Source organism: Opisthocomus hoazin, chromosome 7 (assembly GCF_030867145.1).
Source record: "Opisthocomus hoazin isolate bOpiHoa1 chromosome 7, bOpiHoa1.hap1, whole genome shotgun sequence".
Taxonomy (NCBI): domain Eukaryota; kingdom Metazoa; phylum Chordata; class Aves; order Opisthocomiformes; family Opisthocomidae; genus Opisthocomus; species Opisthocomus hoazin.
The window spans coordinates 38,547,067-38,566,612 of NC_134420.1; the positions used below are offsets into that span (position 1 = coordinate 38,547,067).

At 34.3% G+C, this 19,546-nt stretch overlaps 1 protein-coding gene across 1 annotated transcript in view; it reads left to right on the forward strand.

Moving 5' to 3' along the window:
- LOC104326957 (formin) overlaps window positions 1-19,546 on the forward strand; it is a 143,447-nt gene that overhangs the window by 40,885 nt on the left and 83,016 nt on the right. Inside the window, exons 4-5 of the mRNA XM_009931799.2 lie at window positions 8,609-9,384; window positions 13,546-13,696. Coding sequence (XP_009930101.2) covers window positions 8,609-9,384; window positions 13,546-13,696 — 927 coding nt within the window. The remainder of the gene's footprint in view (window positions 1-8,608; window positions 9,385-13,545; window positions 13,697-19,546) is intronic.

The following is a 19,546-nucleotide window of genomic DNA, read 5'->3' on the forward strand; positions in this document are numbered from 1 at the left end:
AGTTCTCTATCCACTTCACCGACCACTCATCCAGTGCACGCTTCCTCAGCTTCCCTAGGAGGATATCATGGGAGACTGTGTCAAAAGCCTTGCTGAAGTCGAGGTAGACAAGATCCACGGCTCTCCCTTCGTCTACCCAGCCAGTCATGTCATCATAGAAAGCTATTAGATTGGTCAGGCATGATTTCCCCTTGGTGAATCCATGCTGACTACTCCTGATAACCTTCTTTTCTTCCACTTGCTTGTTGATGGCCTCCAGGATAAGCTGCTCCATCACCTTTCCCGGGATGGAGGTGAGGCTAACCGGCCTGTAGTTCCCTGGGTCCTCCTTCTTGCCCTTTTTGAAGATTGGAGTGACATTGGCCTTTCTCCAGTCCTCGGGCACCTCTCCTGTCCTCCAGCACCTCTCAAAGATGATGTCCTTGTAGAAGTGGTAATTGTACAAAGAATCACAAATCAATCTTCACAAGTAATTGCAGGTGTTGTTAAATCAGAAGTTGTATTTCATAACATGTCAAACATGATATATGTTTTCACAGTGAATATTTAAATTATCACAGTTGAAATGAATTAGTGCTTAAAATCATATGTGAAGTTTAAGCCATCTTTAGTCTTATGTATAATCACATACGTGATATTTTTTAAAAAATTCTGTATGTTGTGGTTTAACTGGGTTTATTTTACTGAATTGCTATAGCAGTAATTTTGTACTTCAAAAAAGAAGTACAAAATACAAAAGTATTGAGAGTATTGAGAAAGCAATACAGCCTTATAGCCACTGGCTATAAGGCTGTATTGCTTTCTCAGCTACCCAAATGCCAATAAATGTGAAATAACTAAATGCTCAAAAATATATAGAAAACTGATGTTCTGTTTCATACCCACTATGGTCCAGTTTCCTCCCAACTACTTTTTCTATGTTTCCTCTATAAGACTATGTATTTAATATTTTCAAATTAGTAAGAGAGTTGGGCTCTTTATACATAGCCTATACAAATATTTAGAGTTCTGGGAATGTTTGAGAAAGGTCAATCATTTATCCTACTTTTTTACTATACAGCATAAGAATAATCCTTACTGCATATCCCTGAAAATGGTCATATAGCACATGTAACTTATTAGTATTTGTTGAGGTATTTGTTAGAGAGGAATTTTGATTTTTATGTAAATTGGCACAGGTTTCATTTTTTTTCATTGAGAAATCCTTTGCTGAATCTCTGACTGTTGTTAAAATTTAAAACAAATGTATGTTTTTTCAAGGACAGAGATTTAACAAAAAAGACTTTTTTTTCTTTGTCAACACAATACAAGAATAAGAAGTGTGAATTCTTCCAAAAACTGAAGATGAAATTACTTAGAATAAACAAAACCAAAAGTCAGACGCTGTCTGTGAAAAATGTGGTTTTCCTCTGTTTTCTATGCACAGTACTTTGATGGCCAAAATACTATTAAGAAAAGAAAAAAGCTGTAAAGTCTATAAAAATATTTTTCATCAGCAGCTCAATAATTCTTATTTTTGTTTTATTTGATTTTCTTTACTTTGCTTCGCTCTGCTTTTCCTTGCTTTTTCTGCTTTTTCTTTTTCAATCACCATCAACCTACCCCCTGAGCATTTGCACTTCTACAAACCATATCCTTAGATACTTTTTGTCTTCTTTGTTCGCTTTTTTTTTTTTCATTTTCATGGCTTGGCATAAGTAACTGATTAGATGGAACAATCACTGTATAAAGTCAGAGAAGGGAAGAAAATTGAGCTCACTTTCTCAATACTATGTTGTTTTTCCAGGCTAATTAGAGTAAAAACTAGTAAAAGTGTGTGTTTTTCAGTTCAAGAAGAGATCTGTCTCTGATATACATAGAACACCTTTGTTCGTTAAAGATGTGCCATTTTTACACAGTTGCTTTTCAGAGTCGAATTGCACTGTAAACACTAGTGAAAAAATATTGTGCTTTAACAGTGAAGCATTAACTTGTTAGTTTCAAAGAAAAAGGTCTGCACATTGCTTATGCTAAAGTGTTTTAGAGGACCTTTTTTGGTCTTACTGTTACACTTCTCAGGATTTTTTTAAACATTTGTGGTGCAAATAAGTCTTGACTAATAACAAGCCAGCAACTGATTTTTAATGTAGATTGCTTTAGAGGTTTATGATTTCCTCATATTCATACTTACAAACTGTTCTAAAACTTTTCATATGAGAGCAGTTCTATCTCATGGTTAGAAAGTCTTTGTCCATATAAAGTCACAGTATATAAAGCAGTAATACAACGGGTATACTGGAGTAGATTGCATTTAATTGACTACATAGACTATAACGACTATATTGACTGTATTAAATGAGACTGTAATCTTTCTGTCATCAGAGAACAGAGAAAAGCTGTCACATTGGTATTGAGATTTGTCTGTGTCAATCCATGTTATAATTTCTAAGGCATTTAGACAACTTGTACGTTACATTCTGAATGAGAGGATTTAGTAATTTTCTTTTGTGGTTAATTACGTACTTTGTCATCTGAGACTGTAATGGTTAATGGAAGTATGGTACACTGGTTCAATTTTGGGGCTTTTTCTTGCTTTAAACATACGCTTCCTATGTTCCTGAGTCTCACGGGACCAAGGCTGAATTATTGACATTATTTCAGAAAATATATCTTGCCTTTTTTCACTGTGTTGTGTCAGGTCACTTAACAGGTGCAAAAAGGAAGTCACTGGAGTCATGCAGCAGAGGGCTGGGTGTAAGGGGAAAGGACAGGTAGACATCAGAAAGCCATTCCAAAAATGCCTCTTATTTTCCAGATTACAGTGTAGCAATATTTTGGATAGTTGCATAATCATCTTTGTATCATGGCAGTGATACATGTATTTTAATGAGGTTTTTGTGTTTTTGTTTTTAAGGGGTGGCTTTTATTATACCCATTAACAGTAGTATATTTATGAAGAGGATAATACAGGGCTTCTAAACTTATATATAAATGTCTGTGTTTAATGGAACTGAGACAACTGGGATCATTTGCTCTGGGAAAGTGATTTTGCTGAAGGAATATGGCTCATGCCCATTCCAATGGCAGATACCAGGCAAACCTTGAGAAATGAAAGAAACTCATTTGTGAGTGCAGCTGTACTGGTAAGGCTCGAATGGCAAATAGGCATGGACCTTATGTAGTGAGAATCAGAGGTGCAATAACGCTGAAACCTGCATTCCAAGCAAGGGCAGATTTGGGAGCGAAAGAAGACTGATGAGGGAAAGAGATAGACCGAACTGCCTATTTAGTCACCCTCTTCGAAATGGATATTGAGTGGAAGCAGAGAGCCTATGGAAGAATGGAAAAAGAGGTACAGCAGCCAGGAAGGCTAGTTTTAGAGGCCAGAAAGCATAGGATTAAAAGGACGGCTGACAACACTCAAGCTTAATTGCATCTTGCAATGAAAATTTAAGCATACAGTGGAAGTATTCTTCAGCAATAGAAACAGAGGGAAACTAAGGAGACAAGAGGGGCATTATCCAGTAAGACCAGGGTGGAGGCAAAAGGCAATGTAGATTTAACCTAGAAAATTAATACTGAATGAGCTGCCCCAGATTCCAGTAGCAGTGATCAAGAACACACGCACAGCTTTTAGTAGCTGAACAGAGCACAAGGATTACTTTTCTGCATAAGAAATTTCTGTTGGAATATGGAGTTATAGACTCATGATCAGTTTGTGGTACACTGTCCTTCACGGATACTTTTCCCCTGGAACTGCAGTACTACTGAACAGTCCCTTCAGTAGCTACGTACGCTGCAGTTCTAATTTTGGAATCATAGCGTGTATTTTCAGACTGCTTCCTGATTCCTGATAGAATTATTATGAACTCTGAATTCTAACTGTTCTTCAGCATACTAGCATAGCATTATTTGCATATTTAATATTGACAATGAATGTAAGAAAGATCGCACCAAAGAGTGGCAATTTTTTTCAGTAGCATATTGCTGTGTGGATCAGGCTTAAGATAGTCAGGAGGTACTTTCAAATTTATGATTGAAATCTGATTTCAGCATGTTAAGGCTTTTGCAGTACATTTATTTGTATGTTTTGGTTTTTTTTTTTGAGCTGGCAAAATGAAGAGGAAATAGTAATAATAAGGTTTTATTGAAAGGTACCTGCCTCTAATCTGGTATTTGTAACAGTAACACGGAGAAAATGGAAACTTAGGCAACTGTATCAATTTTGTGCATGTGTGTAGAGGAGAGAGAGGAATATGTAACTAAAACTAGATAATGTCACTGACTGGCTGGCAAGTGTCACTGATGCAATGAGAAGCCAGAGATCCTCTGCATGCCAAGGCCCGAGGGCTCAATTTGATATACTCCCTGAAAGAGTGGATGCTGCATGAAAGTGAAGCGGTCAGGGGAGTAGAAAATGTGTTCCTCGCACTAGTGTGTTGGGTGTTGAATCTACATTTACAATCCAAATTTCTTATGTGGATGTTGTTGGGAAGCAGACAACCAGTCTTGTAAACAAGTCAGCAGTGGCAAACACGTTTTTCAAATGAAAAAAATTGTTATCCTCTATATCTAAAACACGCTGATGAACATCTCCCAGATTGTTCTTTCTTTCATTTTATTCAGAAATCTGTACAGATGCTTTACTGTGTTGTTTTCCAAATCCTCTACCCTTCTTCAGGAACAGATCATGTTCATTCCCACTGCATAGGGTGCCTTTCTAAGCTTTAGCTTCCAGACTTCTTCCCATACCTTCTGTCCCTTCAGCCTTCTTCTCACACCTTCTCTCCCTCAGACACTTAGTTTCCTGCTGATTTTTTTTTCACATTTCATTCTGCTTAAAAGAACTGTGACCAAACTATTATATTCTGATGATAGCCTTTGGTTGTTGTTCATCTTAACAGCAGTTCCCAAAGACTCTAGGAACCTGGTGCATGGTGTGCCGTGAAAACAGACTCAGTATATTGCTAATACGACAGTAGTAATTTCTGGTGTGACTGAGTAGCAAGATATTAATTAATTTGAACTGTATATATCCAACTGAATAATTTCAACTGTATCTATTCAAATCTCTGTAGATCTGAATTTAGTTAAAATTGGTTCTTCCCAACAGCCACAGTTATTGTTATGTAGCCAGCATAAACGTTTCAAAGGAGCATTGACACCTGGAAAAAAAACTGTAAGACATATGTACACTACAGGAAAAACTTTGGTTCCTATTTAGATGAAAACAGTATTTTAACTGGGAAGGTTGTGCACAAGTGCTTCTAAGACTAATTTCTATTCAATAAAATGTCTGTGTGTTCACATTATATTTTTAATATTTCAGGATTCTTGTGGCAGCATATAGTATAAAAGTAAATTTTGATTGATTTATTTCCCACTTGAAATTATGAGGTGGAAATAGTTCTATTATATTCCATTTCAGTATGTTAGATTTTTTTGTAATAATGTAAAGTATAAGAAGATTCTATGGTTCCTATTCTTTGTTTCACGAATTGTAGGAAAGATAGATTTGCCTGGATATGTACTGTATCACCAATTGTTATAGCAAAATTTAGTGACTTATCTTTATAGTAAAAATACTAACTATAAATTTGATGTATAATGCATCAGAAGAAGGATTCTAAACAAATTACAAATGGGTTTTCTTTAGAACTTGTGGAATTTGTAAGTCAATAAATCATCTTGCATAATGAATGGTTGTACTGAAAAAAAGTTTGCGTCAAAGTTTATTTTAGTTTAAACTTAGTTTTATTAATTAAATTCAGTTAATTTTAGTTAATTTAGTTTTAGTTTGAGTTCGTCGTAGGCTCCTTCAAGATTTGTCTATTGACATCTAGTGATTATCAGTAAGTATTCTGCAGCATGAATTCTGAATTTCGTTATAATGGGTAGTACCACGTAAAAAGTTTTAAGCCACAGACAAGTGAAAATTGTCATTTTTTAAAAAATTATTTTTAATTATTAACTTAATTTCAGGAGTCAAAGGTGCCTAAGTTTAGTACACACTGGTTTTCTTTATTATTTAATACTATATGTTGATAAGGTATCTAACTAGTCCTGTAGTATAATAAAGAAGATGTGATAGAATTTCAACATTCTCTTTCTGTTATGTACTATGACAAGTATGTATGAAGTCTAGCTGCGTGGAATGACTGGATGCTGTTTGATCTCTATTTGATTCATTATAAGATTTGAGAACATTTAGTCTCTCTGGAAGAAATACTTTCCGGGAAGCACACCTTTATTAAGACTATGTATGTATTATTTATGTATGTATTATTTATGTGTATATATAAAAATATTGTATGTTAATACCTATATTTTTGGAAAAAATTGTGGAAAATACTGTCATAGTTATGTAAACTTAAAAGGTGTCAATATTACTTAATCTTATTTTGGTGAACAAGATTTGAGATTTAAGGTAATTAAAAGAAAAATTTGTTTTATTGTTTATTGCTCTTTTGTATTGTGATTGGTTGGAGAAGACTGATCTTTACTATTAATGAGATGCTCAACACAGAGTCACAGTGTGTCATTTTGTTAAGCCCGCTTTTCTTTTTAGGCCTTAGTAATTTTAGCTTTAATTGCTATTTAGATTAATAATCTTATTATTTTTATTAACAGAAAATAATTTTGAAAATCTGAAGTAAAAATCAAGACAAAGTATAAAACTATCACCTCAAATATAATTTTGAGTTTAAACCATCAATTTTATATTGTAAATTAAAGGCTGAAGATCTGTAGTTGAAAAGGTATATAGTACTACTACAGTTGCTTTCATGCTCAGTTAAATGTAGTAAGTAGTTCTGTTAAATACTGTGCTTGTTTTACAGTGTGTTTTTTCAGGTGACTTCAGATTTACTGCTGGGAAAATCTTTACCGTTCAAAGTAAATTGTTGTACTGAGGAGTTTTTGATGTCCGATAAGGGCAAAATACTATGATAAACAAAAAAGCTAAATTCCCTAAGGCAAGCTTACTTCATTACCTCATTTATGGATCAGTATGCCGACTTTAAAAAGAAAGGTGATTGCTCTGGAGCAATTCAAATAGCAGAAAATCTTGTGATAGCTGAACTGAACTAACAATTAATCTGAGCGGCATCATACCTTGATAGAGTAAGAGTCAGAAGGGAATAAAAGCCATATTAGTGCATATCAGTCCTAGTTCTTCTCTAAAACGAATATAAATTGTGTTGTTTCCAATACAAATCTCTATGTGATTATCTTTGGAAGACTTTCAACTTGATTTCCCACCTTTACACTTGCCAATTAAGAAAAGGAGTATTTTGTATCCAATATTTTCCGATTGTTTACTTTGGACTTTATCTTAACAAATTGATTAGAATGCAAGCTGATCATACTGCTGTGAGAAGTAACATATATTGTTTGCATATCTAGTCAAGCTTCTTTGTGTGATATAAATTTACAATATGTTACACTACTGTATTTGCCATACTGAGCCACACATGCATGACTTGGATGCATATTAATGCTGTAAACTACTAACTCCGACGTAACACTAAAGCTGTGTTGGAATGAGAAGTAGGGAGTACTATGTTGTCACTTCTGACCAGCACTATGTGGGAGTTTTTTAAGTGTAAATTGCTGTGCCAGCAGGAATTTGGGATTATCACAGTTTATTAGCTGCCTCTGTTGAAGTACTGGCTTCCCTTTGTACCGAGATCCTTAAAGAACCATGAAAAATGCTCTTTCAGGAGTCACTGCCTTGGAAAGAAACAAGGTAACACGAGTCAGCTGCCTCATAGTATCATGGCATAAGAGAAAGTAACTTGCAGGGACTGAATCATCTGTAATAGCAGTATTGGACTGGACTGTTTAAAGGAGATATTTCTGTGTCAAATGTTTTGTATTTTCCTGATATGTGGCAAGACAAGTAGGGATTTTTCTTCCTTACTTACATATATTCTTGAAAAATTGTTGTTTCCTCTACTACAGTGAAATCCTCTTGATCCTTCTCATTCTAAGATTTATTTTGCTGAATGGTAGATTGAAATATATCTAGTAGAAATAAATTTTAAATCTAATAATAAAGGTAAATTTGAAGGAGAATTTATGTGTACCTCTGAATTTAATTGATGAGAACACTTTTAAGAGATTGCGAAAGTGTTTTAATATGTTTATTTAATGTTTTATCCTGGAGGAATTTCAACTTCCATTGTGTTTAATCTATTTTTTACTTCATATTGGCATATTTAGAAAATTAAATAATCAATAAAATCCTGCCATTAAGTATAATACCATTTGAAAAATGTACTTTTTTTTCTGTAATGAACTATTAATTGTTACATCCAGCAACTGAAAAACAGTAAGTATGCTTAAAGACAAGATACAAGTTAGAATTTGCTACATGGATGTTCTGGATATTTACTCATAAAATAGGTTTTGTTGAAACACATACTGCTTACATTTCTTTAAAGGTTAGTAATTGTCCAATTATATAATAGCTTGCAATAAAGCCATTTGGAACTGGGAAAGTGAAGTACTTCAGTCATTATGGTTTGCGTAAAGTAAGAACATAGTCTGAATATGAAGATTTTTAATTACTACAAAATTAACACTTTAGAAAAATATTTGCGCTAAGGGTTTTTTTGTTTTTCTGCAGTCTCAGTTTGAACTCAGGGTATTCCATATTCGTGGAGAACATGCTGTATCAACTGCTCAGCTTGAGGAAACCATTGTACGTCTGAAGAATGAACTCGATAATAAATTAAACAGAAGGAATGAAAAAGCAAAGGATATTGGTGTTTCTACTGAAGATGATAACCCACCTAAGACATACCGAAATGTATGTATACAGACTGACAGAGAAACTTTCATAAAGCCTAGTGAAGAAGAAAACAGAGCTGTGAAAAATAACCAAATATTACCCAAAAAGCTAAATATTTCTTCTTTGTCACATGGTATTTCTGCCCAAGGTGAAAATAAGGACAATTACAATGTACAGTCTTCAGAAAGTGTCTTATCTTGTCAACCAAAACAAATGCTGCCTCTACCACCACCACCACCTCCTCCTCCTCCCCCTTCTGATTCTTCATTACCAGGTTTAGTTCCTCCACCACCACCTTTCCCAACGGGTCCGACTTCGCTGTCATCTCAGTTTGGATCTGGTCCACCACCGCCACCTTCACTTTCTGAAAGCTGTAGGAATTTTCAAGTGCCACCACCACCACCACCACCACCACCACTTCCAGGGTTGGGACCTCCTGTTCCTCCTCCACTGCCTGGATCTTGTTTACCTCCACCCCCTCCACCTCCTGGGCCTGGGTTCTTTTTTAATAGCACTTTATCTTCAAACCAAGGTCCTCGAAAACCTGCCATTGAACCTAGTCGTCCCATGAAGCCTTTGTATTGGACACGGATACAATTACAAGACAGCAGGTAAAATATATTTATTTGGACTTAGAGCTGCTATTTATAATCCAGGATACAAGGCTATATGTACTATTTAAGACTTAATAACAAAAAGGTAACAGTCTAGGAAAGTATAACAACATCAGGGTAGAGGCATGGAATTTACATGTTTTAAGAAAAAATTGAATCCGTTCTAGAAGTCTAAAAATAGATCATAAGAAATTATTTTTAAATATTAAATGTAAATTAAAATTATATGCATTATAAATGAAAATTATATACCTTATAACAAAAAAGAAGTGTTGTCATTTTTCCTGAAAAATCCAAGTACTCCAGTGACAGGGTGGTTTCTAGACTTAGCACTAAAGACAAAAAAGGTAGTCAAGATATTAGAGAGATTATTTATATATTTTTTTAATCATGTTTAAGATTGAACTGTTAAAGTTTGGTCAGGTGAGAACTTAGAGTTTCAGTTTTGCGTTCCAGTCACTTCAGGTGATACCATCTTCAGAGCACTATATTGTGTCATCCTGTATGATTCCGGTTCTAAAAACAGTTAAACTGGAACTTAACCTCTGTGTATAATTCTGTCAGAGCAGGAAAAGTAAAGCATTTGTATAAATATATGCAGCTCAGGAGCCTGCAGCATGAAGCATCCATCATGGAAGAGTCTCATGTCTACTGAGAGAAACCTGTATAGTTTTAAAAAAATATATAAAAAATGAAAAAAAGTATCAACCTGTATTGTGATTTAGTGCTGGAATAAAACACTACATACGCTTGAGGTAAGGGATGCCATCCAGAGACCTTGACAGGCTTGAGGAGTGGGCCTATGCAAATCTCATGAAGTTCAACAAGGCCAAGTGCAAGGTCCTACACCTGAGTTGAGGCAATCCCCAATATCAGTGCAGGCTGGGGGATGAAGGGATTGAAAGCAGCCCTACAGAGAAGGACTTGGGGACATTGGTGGATGAAAAATTGGACATGAGCCAGGAAAGTGAGCTTGAAGCACAGAAAGCCAACTGTACCCTGGGCTGCAGTAAAAACAGCATGGCCAGCAGGTCGAGGGAGGTGATTCTACCCTCTGCTTTGCTCTGGTGAGACCCCATCTGGAGTCCTGTGTTCAGCTCTAGGGCCCCAAGTACAAGAAAGATATGGACCTGTTGGAGCAGGTCCAAATGAGGGCCACAGAAATGATGAGATGGAACACCTCTCCTGTGAGGACAGGCTGAGAGAGTTGGGGTTTTTCAGTCTGGAAAAGACAAAGCTTGGTCGGGACGTTATTGCAGCCTTTCAATATATAAAGAGGGCTTATGAGAAAGATGGAGAAAGACTTTTTACCAAGGCCTGTAGTGGCAGGATAAAGGGCAATGGTTTTAAACTGGAAGGAGGTAGATTTAGGTTGCGTATATAAGAAGAAATTGTTTACAGGGTTGATGAGACGCTGGAACAAGTTGCCCAGAGAACCTGTGGATGCCCCGTCATTCAAGTCTTCAAGGTCAAGGTGGATGAGATTTTGAGCAACCTGATCTTGTGACAGATGTCCCTGCCCATGGCAGGGGGCAGGACTAGGTGATCTTTTACGGTCACTTTTGACCCATAACTTTCTATGATTCTGTGAAACTAGTCTAATAGTATATACCATTGTAGCAAATCTAAAATTACTATGAAAAACATTGTTCTACTGATTTGTTTCTAAGGCATCATTTGGTGAACAGGCGTAAATAAACAATTCGTGGTCAGCGTTTTCGAAATCATCCCACAACTTTTGTGCTATTCATTTATTCAGTTGGCAAGAAAAAAGAAGTACTCCCATTTACATTTTCTGGGCCAGCATACATACCTTACTGCCACAGGGGCTTGTGGTTTCAGTGGTGCTCAGCTGCTCTGTTGTTGGCTGATTCTAATTTTGCTTCAAGTGTTTGTTAACGTGATGTAGAGCTCCATTAAGAGGGTTGGCTGAAAAAGTATTTTTTGGCGATGCTTAAGCGACACAGACTATTTCTAGTTTATCAAGAAGTTTCTAGAATCATGAAATAAAATTCAGGGCCTGTGTAATGCAACAGTTAAATGATATGATTATTTGGGTCTTAAAATTCAAATAATTATTATCTGTGTTCAAAATTATTTATGCATAAGTGTGGTTACAAAGATGCTGTGGATTTTAAACATTTTAATAAATTACATTATATTGTTATGTATCACAGTCATAACATAATATTATATATTCTATACTATATATGCACACACTATATTACATACTGTTATATACTGAGACAGTTATATATTGTGTGATTATATATTATTAATTATTATATTACAGATTATTTTTATAGATTACTTCTATTAAATTATTTAAGTATTGCAAATTATTTAAAATTAATCTTTTATTTTTACAATTATATTTAAACACTGTTATAAGTAAATATATTTATATATTAGTTTTATTTTGGTTTACAGCTTCTTGTCTGAATTTATTTTGATGAGAAAGATTCATTATTCTGGTATAATAAAGCATTGTTAAAAAGATGTTAATATTTTATGTAAAATGTTTGGCAGGAGCAAACAGCCAATGAAATGTCAGTTGCATTATTTCAATGATTCAGACTTAATGGCATTGAAATGTTTTGGGGCAGAAAGTTCAAGCATTTTGGTTTTAGTTTCCCAAAACTACTAGTGAAAAATTGTTTCACAGTGAAGAAATAATTCGTCCATAGATAAACCTTATTATAATTCTTCCTATTGATTCACTGAAATCAAAATGTTTGTTCTGAAATATTGCTGGTTCATCGAGCTTTTTGCTGAATGCAAGATGAGGTCTAAGTCATAGCTTTCTGGTGAACTGCTGGTCACCAGATGTAATGGTCCAGAATTTTCATGATCTGCACTAGAATCGGAAACTTCTTCAAAGGTCTGCTGCTCAGATCAGCAGCTATCCAGGACTTCAAAGTTCTTGTTACAGAGCCAGAAAGAATCCTTCATTCTTCAGTGCGGCTCACGCTATGGCTAGTATCAGGGACAGTGAAGCTGTGGAGCTGTAAGCATGTCCTGTGACACAGAATATGCTGCATCCGTGGATGCTAATGGAAAAATTGGAGTTCCTTAAGAGTTCATGATAATAAAAGTACAGTTGAGTATTTAGTAGAAAAAATCCTAGATTTGAAAAAAAAAATTGATTATGGTTCCCCTTACATTGGTATGTATTGCATTTTGTTGCATATTACATCTAATAAAGGTAAGTTTAGTGGCATCAGCCATCAGACAATCCCCTAAATCAGGCATTTTTGTCACTTTTTTTTTATTGCAAATAATGTCACTGCCTTTTAGTGACACCTGCTGGAAGGAGTGGGCCCCCCATCTGCTGAGAGACAAGAAGAGCACACAGAAGTTTTGTCCCGCGTTTTCCTGAAGTACTGAAATTTTGAAAGAAAGCTCATTCGGAATTAAGTGCCCTGTTTGCAGCACTACGTAGTATTTTCCCCAAATCTGGATAAAACGGGAGGATTGTGTAAACAAGTTCCAAAGTGTTCCAAAACTAATTCTGGTCTTGGAAGGCAAAAAAAGAAGGAAAGATAATCCACATTTAAAATTTACAGTTGGTTGAATGAAGCAGAACATTGGTTAGTCTCCCGAAATACAGGCCACATAATTAGTCTAGTTTATGAGAACTGCAACTAAGATAAATATGAGCGTACAACACCTGCAGCTAACATGAAGTGAATGAAGTCTGATACAAGTGACTCCAAATGCTCTTAAAACATGCTTGATTGAAGTTTGTTTGCTGTTTGTTGATACTGTTTATTTTTATAGTTCTAAATAGATTACCGGAAATTTCTCAAAAAAGCTGCTGTTGAAATACTCCTAATCTTAGTTGAAGTGGCAGAAATCTTTCAAGATGAATTTGCAGAAGCTGCAGCTGAGATATTTGGTTGTTGTACAAAAAACTGTACAATACAGATAATGCATTTTGATAGTCTAGCTGGCATGGATACTAAATAGCTACACTTTTTGGTACAGCCTTCTGCAAAACATTTTGACTCCTTACAAGAGCAAGGTATAGAGAAGGAATGGTGTTTGTATAGCAGTAGCGCATGTTGCTTTGAGTCTTAAATCAATTATGGATTTTCATCAATGATGGTTATTCATAAATGTTTATTGGAAATTTTATTATTACCTTTCTCTTTATAGGAAAACTGCTATGCCAACATTATGGGAATCACTAGAAGAACCTGATATACTCGATACTACTGAGTTTGAATATTTATTCTCCAAAGACACCGCTCAGGAAAAAAGAAAACCGTTATCAGAGACTTACGAAAAAAAAACCAAGGCCAAAAAGGTATTTCTTGTTTCTTTGTATTTGCTTTTCTTGTGTCACTGTTTAGTGTTACATTTTAAGAAAACACCCTTTTTATTTATTGTTAAACAAACAGATATTAGATGGATTTGTAAATTCTTTATCCGAATAAGTGGATTGCTGATTCAAATCTTGCTTGAGAATGCATGGTTATTATTTGTCTTGTAAGATTTCTTGCCTTTGAAAATGAAAGCTCCACATCCCAGTGAGATATATAAATTATTCTATAGGAGAGCTGAACAAAAGTTCTAAGACATATCTAAAAGTACAAATATTTCAGGCCATGTCTGCCCTTGAACTGATTTATCATTAAAGCCTGTCATTAAGTTATTGTAGTTATCCTTTCTTCTATTAAGATTAATTTTATTGGAAAAATAAAGTATAAGGCAAGATAGGACTGTTATATGTTTTGATTAAGGAATGCCAAAAAGCTTTTTTCCGGTATAGCTAAAGATCTCTATCAGGAAGGGACAGGCCAATCGTGTCTTTAACAGCCAGAAGTTAATGGAGTAGTTATGTCATTACCTCAGACACGATACCTTACAGAGACAGCTTGTACTTGTCAATTATGATGAGTAGATAGGACAAAGAAATGACATGAGTAATATTTGCTGCAGGAAAAATTTTAGGCTGAATAATAATTGATACTGTTTTCCTAAAACACTGTGGTTGTGTGTTAGAAACCTGTTTAAATACATACTGTATCACAAATCTAGTTGAGTTTACCTGATTGGAACCACAAGAGGGCACTTCATATGTAAGCTATGCTAGCTACCTTTTTCAGTTTTGTAATATGTGTAATGTGAAATATACATACACACATACATATTAGTGCCATCAGCCCTTTCAAAACATCTTTGATTATAAACTTCCTGGTTGTGTCTTAGTGCAGTAGTTAATGAGAAGTGTGAATAACTCTATAGAATTTATAAAATTGAAACTTGTGAAAAGTGGTAAATGGGGCCAGGATGGGGGCATGCTGGCATTTGTAAATACACTGTAAAAAAAGTATTAATTGCTAAAGTCGTTCAAGTGTTAGACTGAAGTTGGACATGAACATCTCTGTGAAAAATATTTTGACATATTTTACTTGACAAATGCTACAAGTGCGTATGTCATGTAGTACTCAGCTGTATCTGTAAATCCCATTAGTGCATGTATCTGATGCCCTCTTTCTAAAATTTATTTTTACATCTCATTAATTTACCTCTTTCGGAAATAATTATTTAATAGGAAATACAGATTTCTAAAGAACTTCAAAGGGTGTAATCAATGTAACTTTAATGGAGAAATAATATGCACTAAAGGTTACCTTTCTTTTTCAAAATCTTATCAATTAAGTGAATATACCTGTTTCTCCAGGTGTATAACAGAAAATCAGGTAGAGAGTTAGGCCTGTATTCTGAAGGATGAAACTGCAGTATTATTTTTCCTTCCTGCTTTGTAAACTAACTTATTTGCTACAGCAGCACAGTTTTTTAAAGATCTCTCTTAACTTTATCCAAAAAGAAATTGGATAATAGTTACTCTATACAATATGGGAAATAATGATGTAATAATTTATTGTGAAAAAACAGAATGTTGTCTTACAAATACATCTTCTTTTTATGTCAATGTTTGAATTATTCTGTTTTGTTATTAAATGTAATCTTATTTTTTACTTATTTTAAGACTAGAGATGTATTTACTGAAATTAATGAAATAAAAAATGTTCCTTTGAAGTATTGTGTGAAAATACAAAAACAAATCTCCTAAGAGATAAATTAATAGTTATATCTGTTACTGTCTCTTTAGTTTGGTGAAATTCAAGTCATTATACTCATGATGTTACAAACCACGGGAATTGTAGGACTTTCTGTGAAATATTAAAAAAAAATGGTCAGCAACATCAAACTTTCCTTCATTTGGTCAATTAAAAACAATCAGCTTTTAGAATTCAAATGACATTTGAATTTAATGGGGTATAGAAGCATTTTCTTATTTTGTATTCTATATTTCCACCTTTCTCTGTTCAATGACTCGTAGTGGCAGCTGAATATTTTTACGGACAGTTGGTTCTCTCACATGGTCCTGTGTTTACTTGTTTCTCCGAAAGCCCAGATGTCTGCAGGCTGGCTCTAATGGATCAATCTTGGTGGGCTGCAAGTGATACAGTAGTAGGAAGGCATTTTATTTAGTTACAGGAGGGTTTATTTGTAGATAGTGACAGAAAGTTCCTGTAGGTTAATGTAGAACTGTTAGTTCTGCTGACTTTATTTGTGCTTTCTTATGCTTTTTCTCGGCTCTCAACTTCTCTTGGCTTTTTTCTAAAAATTATATCTATCTACTAGGGTTTTAACAACAGTCTTCTTCAGTACAGAAATTTGTGCTTGTCTGGTCTTAAGACTGCTACAAGTGTCATGGTGTATGGAATTGTATAATCTCATTAAAGATGCTTTCTACAGACATTAAGACACATGAATCTTACGAGGTTCATCATATGTTATAATTTTTAGTTGATGCTGTGTCATTTTGTATTTCTTCGTAAATTCATTTCTCATGTTCTATAAAAAAGCATTCTGAAGCAAGTTATAGGTACAGTGATAGAATCTGGAGTAGTAGTTTGTGTTTGGAATAGACAAGCCGTTTTATTTAATAATACATGTTAGTGCTGACCTATTCACTGTATTAAATCTCTTCTCTGCACAACTTTGTCCCAATTCATACCATCTTATACAAACTAAGTTTGGCCTGTTTGGTATTTAGAGAAATGCTAGATCAATAGGTGGTGCAGGATTGCTTGTCAAAACATGATTACTTAATACTTTTCTCTTTGAATGAGAATTACATCCATGCCTCACAATCAGGTTCCTTATGGAAATGGAAGTAAGATTCTGTCTTTCAAATTAGAGGAAAATTTTCCTGTATAAGCAACTCTTCTTTATAAAACTAAGGAGACTTTAACGTTTAGCGGCCTGTTGAATTATGACTTCCTTACCATCTATTTACATTTCTCTTGCATTTCCAAGTAAAGTAATATTACTGAATTTATTCTTAGAATTATTATTTTTGTGAAACCAGTCAAAATAATCTGTATGCTTAGTCTGTGAAATGAATGCTTCTGTGGAAAGCATCACATTAACCCTACAGAAATGTCACTTTGTTCTGTTCTTACCCATTTGTCCACATAGTATATACCTTATGGCAACACAGATTGAAATATTCACTGTGTACTGTGCTTTTGCTGCTTACAACTGATAGACATCTACAATATTCAGCCAAGAATATCTAAATCTTGTCCTACATAAGTGGAATGGATGGTCAATTTTCCAGTACCATTTGGAAAGTTATGCTCAGAAGGGAAACTTCCAAGTATAGATTTATATTCATATATATGTTTATACTAACACAATACAGTATAATATATGATTTATAAAATAAATATTTATATTATAGAATTTATTTATGGTCACACATATACTCAGTGTCAAAATAGGAGAATGCATTGAGGATTCTGTGGGCATCTATGCTGCAGGTGGTTACCTTGCTATTTTGACTTATGACCTGGATAATGGAATATTAAACTCTGCAGCCACCACCTAGTTGTGAGAGGCTTCAAGTGCACTGCAGTAGACTCTTCAGAAAGCTTTCATGTGTCAAAGTTATGGTCTGAAATATAGGGATAAGCACAAAGTTAATATAGTTAAGGATATTAACTTATTTTAAGTTAATATCGTTATTATTAAGGATAATAACTTTATTATCCTTATAAATAAAGGATTTTTTAAATTTCCTTTCCTTATTAGAAATAAGATGGGGTACAACTGGCTGACTGACTAGGTAATAGTTTAGTGGAAAGGTTCTTGGGATTGTAATGACTCACAAGAGGAACGTGAATTGTCGAATTGTGATACTAATAAAAAGGGAAAACATAACTCTGATAGCTCAATAGAAGTATTGCTTGCAAGACAATCTGCTTAGCTATGTCTCGGTTAAGAAGTGCATGTAGATTTAGGCACTACAGCCTTTCATTACAAATGTTTACCAACTGTAAAGAGTCAAGAAGAGTGAGAATGGTGAAAAGTGTAGAAGTAGTCTCTGAGAAAAGAATTAAATTATTATGATTGTTTAGTCTAGAAAAGAGGAGATTGTTTGGGACACACAGTAGGTGTCATCAAGTGCTTGCAGCTGCTGCAAAGAAAAATTATGAAAAGCTTTCTAAGAGTAAGGATACCAAAGGAATGCAGAGCAATTTTGGCTAGGGAAATTGTGTTTCTGTATTGGGAGATCTTTAGGAAATTTTTTTTAGAATGATATACGTATAGGTGATACTGTCTTGAAGTGCAGAAATGCTTTGGATGGCATTTTGAGTGCTTTTCCAACATCATAATCCTGTTACTCAATTAAAAGGCATAAAGTCCACTTCCTGTTGATTTTCCTATGGATGGAAACAGCTGAGTATCTTTTTTTCCAGAGTGGAAGCACTTTAATGATTACCAAATTTGTTGCTTTCGTGCCTGACAGAAAATGGCTTACTAATTGAGTTACGCTGGCTTCTAGAGGCTATCATCCTGATATGAGGATGAAATTATTAGAATTTGAAATGCAGTTATTAAAAAATAAGGTATTCTAACAAGTATGTGCGAATAAAAGGAAGGAAATTTAAGAAGCTTCCAGCAGCAATGGTAATACAACTTCTTAAAGGACTGCATGGACGGTGATTTTATTTTTAGGCATATATTAACGTACTTTGAAAAAACATAGTACATTCACTTAATAGTGATACAATGTAAAAATAATGTAGTTTAAATGAAGGTCAGATCTAGCTTTTTGGTGCACTGATATATTCTTGAAGTTTGTTGTGGTAATTCTTACATGGGCTTAGAAGCTCCGCAAAGTGTGTGGCTGCTCATGCTTCTTTGAACATGCACTCCTTTGGAAAATTTAGCAGCTTTGCAAATCTCTTATTTTTTTTCCAAGTCTGCATCCTCTGAAATATTTCAGGAAACCCATATTTTGTGCATTTATCTCCTCTGCATATTTGCAATCTTGTAAATAAGAGTTGTACAGTATTAGGTAGATAATGATTGTCATGGTTTACCACAACAATGATCAAAATAAATATTTTAGTTTTTTACATATGATATCTTGAGAGTAGAATTTGTCTTTTCTGGATGGGGACAATTTATTATCTAGATGAATATATTAGTTATGTCCCAATGTTAGCACAAAATTGTGTGCAATATATTTAAGAATTAAGAATTAATTAAGACCTATGATTTCTTTACCTGCTGTATTTTCCACTAACACTCGCATTAGAGCATTTGTCTAGGAATGTATAGTTTATTTAAAAAAACATATTGTAAATTATATTTGTGAAATTGTAAATGAACTTCAGCTATAAAGTTTTATGTACCAAATATGTTTAACTGTAAGTAGATTCAGTACAGTACCATTAAGGTCTATAGCTCTTTATGAAAACAATGAAAACTGAAAACAATTAGCATATTAAAGCTCTAACATATTTTTCTGAAAAAAAACCCAAACAACAACCAAACCCACATCAATTGTTTTTGAAAGAACTCAGCTTTCAATAGAACTGAATATAATTTGAAGGATCTAACAAACATCATTCCCAGTCTGTGAAAGTATTCTGTAGATATTTTCATGTCAGATGAAGGACTAAAGTTTTACATGCAAACAATTTTGCTTTCATTCATTCTAAACTGTTAACATTTCTTGTCTGTACATATTCATGCAAATTTTTAAGATGATAGCCACATGTAATTGTTTTCCAGCTATATGTTCTCCCTTTTTGTTAAATCTGCAGAACCAAAATCTGTTCTGGTAGTA